General features: G+C 49.9%; 2 protein-coding genes and 1 non-coding gene across 3 annotated transcripts; 2 read left to right on the forward strand and 1 right to left on the reverse strand.

Annotated features, from left to right (window-relative positions):
- Positions 1-55: 55 nt before the first annotated feature.
- On the forward strand, positions 56-1,344 carry LOC119284683 (EPIDERMAL PATTERNING FACTOR-like protein 4). The gene is made up of 2 exons (XM_037563837.1): positions 56-468; positions 576-1,344. Exons 1-2 carry the CDS (start codon positions 396-398, stop codon positions 842-844), a joined length of 342 nt encoding a protein of 113 aa, XP_037419734.1. The 5' UTR covers positions 56-395; the 3' UTR covers positions 845-1,344.
- Positions 1,345-1,401: 57 nt separating this feature from the next.
- Positions 1,402-1,483, forward strand: TRNAS-GCU. The gene has a single exon. It is a non-coding gene; the product is annotated as a tRNA-Ser (tRNA).
- A 3,806-nt stretch (positions 1,484-5,289) lies between these two features.
- Positions 5,290-7,508, reverse strand: LOC119284684 (neurogenic locus notch homolog protein 1-like). The gene is made up of 6 exons (XM_037563838.1): positions 7,233-7,508; positions 6,985-7,131; positions 6,141-6,224; positions 5,894-6,022; positions 5,695-5,811; positions 5,290-5,598 (listed from the first exon to the last, which is right to left on the reverse strand). The coding sequence occupies exons 1-6, from the start codon at positions 7,351-7,353 to the stop codon at positions 5,528-5,530; spliced, it is 669 nt and encodes a 222-aa protein (XP_037419735.1). The 5' UTR covers positions 7,354-7,508; the 3' UTR covers positions 5,290-5,527.
- Positions 7,509-7,954: the final 446 nt, after the last annotated feature.

The raw sequence follows: 7,954 nt of genomic DNA on the forward strand, positions 1-7,954 counted from the left end.
TTTCTCTCTCTATATTATCTCTCCTCTCACTCTCCCCCCCTCTCTCCCTCTCTCCTTTATGGCTCCGGCGCTGCAGAGCCCGCACGCACAGTCCATGACTACTCCGTGCGTGCGTGCGGATTGACTCGCGCGCGCACACAAACGCCACTCCACCCCACCCCCTTCCGTCCGCGTCAGTCCCCCTCGTGCACCGCAGCAGCAGCCAGCGGCATTCAGCGCCGCTCTCGCTCTGCTTTTCTCGCTTTGCTTTCTTCTCCCTCCTGCTGCTCCCCCCTCGCCGGTCACCACCTCCGGCCTGTCCTCGAGCTAGCCTGCCAGGCGCGACACAGACGCCGGACGCTCGGTGGGTGATACGAGATCTGGTGGGCTAGCTGAGCGGAGACGCTCGGCCACCTATGGGCTGGGCGAGCCGGCGCGGCCTCGCCGCGGCGCTCCTCCTCCACCTCCTCTTCCTCGCCGCTGCCCTCGGTAAGACAGCCAGCGACATGCACTTTCTCCGTGTTTCTTCGGCATTATATACAAGGCGAGCTCTAGCTCACACGTACGTGCGCCGCGCATGTGTATGTCTCCTGCAGGTGGGTGCGCCGCGACGAGCCGGAGGAGCGGCAGCAGCGGCGGTAGAGCAGCGCTGGAGCAGTACTCGTGGGAGGACCCTGCGGAGGCGGCGCGGCGGAGGGAGCTGGTGGGCCCGGGCTCGTCGCCGCCGACGTGCCGGAGCCGGTGCGGGCGGTGCCACCCGTGCCGGCCGGTGCACGTGGCCATCCAGCCCGGCGTCAGCTTCCCGCTCGAGTACTACCCGGAGGCCTGGCGCTGCAAGTGCGGCGACAGGCTCTTCATGCCATGACCGCCCGTCCACGGCTCCGTCTGCACATATATGTATGCCCTGATGCTGCTCCCGGCTCGGTCCGCCATTACGGCTGCTTCAGCTCACTCACGGGAGCTAGCTCCTCAAGGCCACGGCTGCCTGCGCGCACAAGGCCAGGAGGTCCAGCACACGCACGGCAACCAGAGGGATCTAGCTAGAGAAGAAGAAGAAGAAGAAGAGGGAGCGGAGCGCAGAGAGATCCATGGAACCATGGAAAGAAACCAAACATGGAGGCTTCCTCCTCGATGTATGTAATAACATTGTTCAGTTCTTGGAGATTTTAACCAGTGTCTTGTCGTCGCGTCCGAAGAGGTGGAGAGATGGATCGAGATTGTTCGTTCACGCTCTCTCTCTCTGGTTCTTCTCCTTGTCAAGTCGCCAAGCCAACTTCCGGTTTTGAGGAGTGATTTTCCGACTAATTTTCGTTAATCTATGATGTATATTTCCTCATGGACAACATCTTCCTCATCATTTTGCTCTGTTCGAGCATGCTTCCTTACGTATAAAAGAGCCAGTATGCCAAACTAGCCACAAAAGACGCTTTGGCCGAGTGGTTAAGGCGTGTGCCTGCTAAGTACATGGGGTTTCCCCGCGAGAGTTCGAATCTCTCAGGCGTCGATTCTTTTCCTCCTTTTTTTTACGCTGGATCTCTCCAAATTTTCACTTCCTGCTACTACACGCGTTTTCCATGTCTGGATGGAGCCTGTAATTGTTCTTGGGATTCCCTGGATCTTGTGGCCAGTTCAATACACCACACCACACCCAAAGAAACAAGAAACAATCTCCCCCATGAAAAAGTTCAGAACAATTTCTTATCCTCACTCCATCCGTTCCAGCACAAGCGCACTCCATGGCAGGGCATGTGCCTCGTAGAGCCGCATATAGTATGAGCGCGTACAGAAAACCATGGCTAGGCCCCCAAAAGATGAGGCGGGAACAGTAGCAGGGATTTCCTCTTCCTAGGAGTGTAGAGCTACAGCTGCAGTGCGCGACGAACAGCCCGAGCTGCATGCCATGGCAGCTGCAGCAGTGCAGCACGAGCCCCTCTCTCTTTTCTTCAGACTCTTTTCTTCACAGGAGCAAGAAACAAAGGAAAAAGCCTGCGCGCGCCTAGTATACAAACGCCACAGCAACAGTGGCCTACGGCACGGTAGGCTTCCCCCGGCAGTGGCACTAATTTATGCAATTATGCTACTGCTACTCCCAGCTGCCGCTGCTGCTGCTTTGCTCGCGTCAAATCAGCATAAGTTCCCTAGAGAGGAGAGGGGATGAGGAGGCCTGAATGCCCTACTTTGGACGCCATGCATGCCACCCCGTGCCCTTTTTTTACGTGTTTGTTTATGAATTATCGCCGCCCGTCATTTGTTTGCACGCAATACTATACTTAGCCGTAGGCTCAGCTCACACGCAGGCCTATCTACGTGCATGGCTGTAGCTCAATCATCTCTGAATTATGTATGTTGGCGGCAGCGTTCTGCGCCATTCATTCAGGCACGCACGATGAGGCTGCAGGCGTCCCCGGCGAGAGGGGGCAGGCACAGCCTCTGCGCCGAGGGAACAGAAACGGTGGCTTTCCTCCCTATCGCCCCACCTTTTGGTCATTCCGTCCGTGAAAACCTCGTCTCTTTCCTCGGGAGAGGGGGAGAGGCCTGGGAATTTGGCATGAACCTCGTTCCTTTCCTACAGTGTCTCTGAGCTGAGCTGAGCTGAGCTGGGGTGAGCTAGCTGGGGATGAGATGTGTGATTTTCTTGGAGCTGTTTCTCCCGCGTGAAAATTTTCCGGGGGCCGGCGTACTAACTCCTGTCGGTGATGGAGACCGAGCCATGTCCCTGAACATTTTTTAAAGCCCATGGAGCCGGCCAGGGATGGTGGATTGGTGGTGGCACATGAGTCCCGATAAAAGGTGATCCAGCCCCGGGCATCCTTGAATTCATTCTTTTATGGCTCCTACATGCGTTCAACTAATAGTAATTCCATGACTTGATCTGACGGGAGCACTGCTAATAAGCTCAGCTCAGCTGTCGGCTGTCTCTCTCATGCACGAATCTGGCCGCCCAAATTTCACCGGATTCTTATCTGGAATTAGCTTACTGAAAAGGATGCGTTGTTGGGCTGCTTGCATCATATAAGTGGATGCTGGTAGATTTCTTCCATTGTTATAAATGAAATGCTGTTGGGAAGCAGGAACATCTGTCCTCCTCTTGTGAGATCTTTGTGCTCCTCCAGTTTCTCTCTAAAATATATATAGAGGACATGATTGGAGCACGGCTCCTTTCTGTGTGCAGTTTTTCGTCGTCAGAAACGCAAAGAGTGTCGTCCCCGTCGACGTCGTCGCAGGGTGCCACCTGCTCCCCCCTGCGAAAGCTTTAGCTTGGCTTCAGCACTGTGTCTACCAATAGTATCCTCGGGAGCGCGGTCGCTTGCTCTCGCAGCAAAGCTAGTGGTGGTTTCGCTCGCCTCCACGCGGAACAGATGAGCGACGCAGCAGCGTAACTGTATGACTGAATCAGATCAAACACAAAGCAGAGACGAGCAAGCGTTTCGCCTGCACGCAGACGCAAAGATTCGCCAGGGCCGAGGCGTTGTACGTGCGTGCGACGCAAGCAAGCACAGTGAGAATCTCTGAATCTGCAGATCATGGCGGCCCTGTCAGATGTTCATTGTGTCGCTAAGCAGTGGCGGATTAGGCGCAGGTAACCACGCGAGATGATATTTTGCTTGGTGAGGCAGAGTGTTTTCAGTAGCAGTTGATCCAGCCCATGGCTCTGGTGTGCTGATTGCTGAATATCGCCGGCAGCCAAGCCAAGGCTTTGGGTGCACGCCATTTGCTCACGAAAATTTGCTCGCACCTACTTCCTTCGTTCCAAAATAGATGACTCAATTTTGTACTAACTTTAGTATAAAGTTAGTATAAAGTTGGTTCATCTATTTTGAAACGGAGGGAGTAGCAATTACCGCGTCCCGCTTTGTTAGTTTTCCAAGCGAACTACATTCAACATTTATCTTACCCAAAACTTCCACTCATGAACAAACAAAACAAAATCAGAGTGGGAATGGAATCGAAGGCAGCATATTTCAATTTTTTTTTAGAGAAATGAGGGGTACCATTCATGTATAATGTTCACAGGGATACAAATTGCTAGAATGTCCTAGGTGGACACATGCCATACCTAAAAAAAAGCCACACATGCCAACCCACTTATCGATTTTGTTTTTCACAACTGACATTTCACTAGTTAACTCATTCATGGCCCAAGTACCAATTGACAAGGCAGCTATGAAGGCCCACGATAAGGAATGGTTGGTGGTGAGGGAAACCAAGCACTTCATAGCTTGTTCTTTCATTTTTCCGGCCCAGTACTAATACTGCAGATTGTAATAATCTCTAAAAGTAGGAGTACTAGATGCGCGAGCATGTGGGTCTGAGTTGAAAAATAAATTGAAAGATCATGGACAAGAATGTGGAAGCATTCAATACCGGCTAAATTAAAAGTTTTTGCTTTGAGGCTTGCGCGCCAAAGCTTACCCGCTGCAGATGTTGGCACCGACTAGTGTTTGCAGCATTTGTGGCTGGAGCGAGGATTCGTGGAGTGCAGAATGGCTTGATGTGTTTGGGTACTGGTCGATGAAGAACTTCTATGATAAACCGAGGAGCTGCGGTGAGCCAAATGCTAGAAGCTGGTTGTTCGAGATGGATGATTTCCTATCCAGTACAGATAATGTGAAGATGATTACTGCCCTGTGGGCAGTCTGGAAGGCAAGGCGAGATATCATACATGAAGATGTTTATCAGAGCCCTTTTGAAACATGCAATTTTATAACACATTTGTTGCATGAGCTGGGCTTGATCGATTCAGCAGAACAGAGAGGTCAGCAGGAGAGGCAGCCAAAGGGTGCTGTGAAAGGTAATGTTGATGCTGCATTGTTATATGAGAACAACAGGTGCTCGGCTGCAGCTATTTTTCGTGCTGATGATGGTACCTACCTGGGGGCTTCGGCATTCGTTATGGAGACTGTTTACGGTCCAGTTTGTGTTGAGGTAATGGCGTGCCGCGAAGGGCTGTGCTTGATGCAGGACCTAAATCTGTATAAGGCTGTTATAGCCTCTGATTCTACGGGGGTTGTTAGAAGTATCTATGAAGGAAGCAGAGGAGAGGAAGTCATGATCTTAACCGAAGTCACGCGCAAGCTGGAGGTTCTACGAGATGTTTCCTTCAAACATGAAACAAGGGTCTACAATGTAGATGCTCATAATATTGCTAGAATGTCTAGTTTTATTAAAATCTAAAGGAAGTACCATGTAGATTTTTTATGATGAAAAATATCAAACTTCTTTTTGCTTTGTTCTATTTATAGAGCATAGGATTCTGTCATTGAGGAAATCGACATCACAAATAAGAACATGAAAAGTTTCAGCCACCCAACAATCAAATAGACAATCGGTTTATTTAATATTATAGAATTATTCACAGAGACAGTTTATTCCATTTTCACACTAAATCATCAATTCTCGCACCGTAGAAGAATCAACAAGTGCAAAACAAATACTGCAGCAGAGACATACACCCAACAAAGTACATCTCTAACGGGCTAAAAGCTCTACCCTGTCCGTGAACAAATACTCCCTCTAGTGTTATACCGTGGTATAAACCATCCTCTGTTCATGTCGCCTGACCCATGGCCAGTGAGGCCAATATCAGCAGAGGAAGTAGAATTTGCCGCAAAACAGATCCTGCAAATGATGTAACAAAGGGGCGATGACAGTAAATTCACCCGTACGTACGACCGATGCAGATGTCGAGACATATCTGAAGGAAGCCTTTTATACCTGGAACAGGTGCATTGCAATTGTTTGAAACACTTGCAGAGCCAGCTGGTGGTGCTGTAGAATTGGAGTTTGTGGATGGTAGGATCCCGATGGCTGCGCAATCCGCTCCGTAAGAACCTGAAATGATGCCAGGAGTTAGATGTGAGATGCGTGGTTTTGCTGTACAGATGGGAAGTTGCTTGTGTCCATATGATCTTACAGTCTTGAAAACAAGGCATTGTAGTCATGTTCAGAACATTGCTGAAGCCCTCCTTGCACTCGCAGTGGTAGCTGAGCCCCGTGGCGTTCTTGCATGTGCCCCCCGAACCACAGTAAGCTAAGTCACAAGCTGTAAAAAGGATTGTACACATAGAGATCAATAAACATGACTACAGATTAAATGAAAACAACATGAGCACAAAATGTACAAATAGGAAAACAAGCAGCGGTAAAGGTGCAGTAGTTACGGTCTGCCGAGACGGAGACATTTTTGGGTGAAGGCGCCGGTGTTGGGGCTGAATTGTCGTTAGAGCATGAGCGATCAATGGTACCTGCAGGGATATGCTCTTGTTGGTTATGTGGGATGATATAAGCAAAACTCTGTAATATTTTGTGTGCAGATAATATTGATTAATTTCTGTGCATTGGATTAGTATACACAAGTGTTCCTTCAGGTGTAGGAAGAAACATACTGAAACACAAGAACCCTGAAGAGGGCACTTTTGATTGAAAAGAAAATCTGAAGATGACACGAAGGCAGAAGCATTTAAAAGTAACTTATCCCTATTCTGACCGATAGACATGCATGTTAAAGATTTAAGACCCATGCCTGTCTGTTTCAACAATAGAGACAGCAAACAGAATTGAGAAACTGCGATTACTACGCGTTTTGGTGGACCAATGAGATTTATGTACATGTGGACTTTCAATGCCTAAAAATCGACTTTATTCAGACTGAAAAGTGGACATCCTTTTGGAGTACAAAATGGACTTCGTGACTCTGCAAGTCCACATCACAATGTATTCGAGATGCATATAAACCATCCAGAGTTCTGGCGCAGTTCAGATTGCTGAAATATTCTACTTTCCTGAGAACTAATTTTACAACAAAACAAGAATATGTATTCAGAAGCTAATCGTGGGTCAGAATTCAGAAAAGTTGCTGACAGATTAGGCATCCCAGGACGTAGGTGTTATGCAGTTACGCACCGTCACCGGTACAACAAACAATTCCGGCATTTCTGGGCTGGCCTGGCTGCCCATTGATGGAGGAAGAGAAAGGACGTATACGCAAGAGGAGCGCGCACTTACAGTTGGGGATGACGCAGGGCAGGAACCTGAGGCTGTCGCCGACGTGCATCTGCTTCCACCCGGGCTCGCAGTCGCACCTGTACCCCGGGAGGCCCGTGGTCACCGTGCAGTTCCCCTTCCCGCAGGCCACCGCCTTGCATAGCGACCCTGCTCGCGTCGGCCACACAACCCCAGGTCAGAAACCACGGCCAAGCTCGTAGTAATTGACATCGCCGGCGGCGTTGGGAGAAGCGCGCGGGGAGACTTACCCATGACGGGGGCGAGGAGGGGGCTGAGAGGGGAGAAGAAGTCGGCGGCGGCAGGCCTGGCGGTGATGGCCAGGAGGAGGAGGAGGAGCACCAGCGCGGCGCCGCCGGCGAGTCGTCTCATCTTGGTTTCTTGGTTTCTCTCTCGACTCTGCTGCAGCCGCAAGTACCGCCGACTAGTACTGCTCTGCTGCTGCCCGTTGGTGTTTCCGGTCTCTGCGCTCCCGTGTGTGTGTGGGTGGTTGTTATGATGGAGTATAAAGAGGCGGATGGATGTGTACAGTTAGTTGGTAGGGAGATGAGGAGGTTTTATGGGGGCTTCCAATATTGACTTAGCAGCGAGGAGCCAAGCAAAGTCAAGGTGGGTTCCGTTCCAGATGGCGCGCTCCCGGATACTTTTCAAATGTATTGTCTTCTGTTTTTCGTAAACTATTGTTCAAATTAGTGACTATAGCTTGATGGATATGGAAATAGTTTTGTTATTTTCAAAAAAGCTACGGGAGTATTTAGCCCAGTTCGCGGTAAACATAGTGACAAACGAATATCCAACGGTTAGGAATGTCCATCATGTGAAATCGCACGGCCAGGAACACTCAATTCGTGAGAGGGCGGATGCTGTTTTACTATTCTTAACTAAGAAGACAATAAATTGTTTATTTAATTAGCGAAAAACGGACGGACTCGTCCACATTGACAGCATAGAGCACTTTGGCCAACCTGGCTAC

The sequence above is a fragment of the Triticum dicoccoides genome, chromosome 4A, assembly GCF_002162155.2.
Source record: "Triticum dicoccoides isolate Atlit2015 ecotype Zavitan chromosome 4A, WEW_v2.0, whole genome shotgun sequence".
NCBI classification, from domain to species: Eukaryota; Viridiplantae; Streptophyta; class Magnoliopsida; order Poales; family Poaceae; genus Triticum; species Triticum dicoccoides.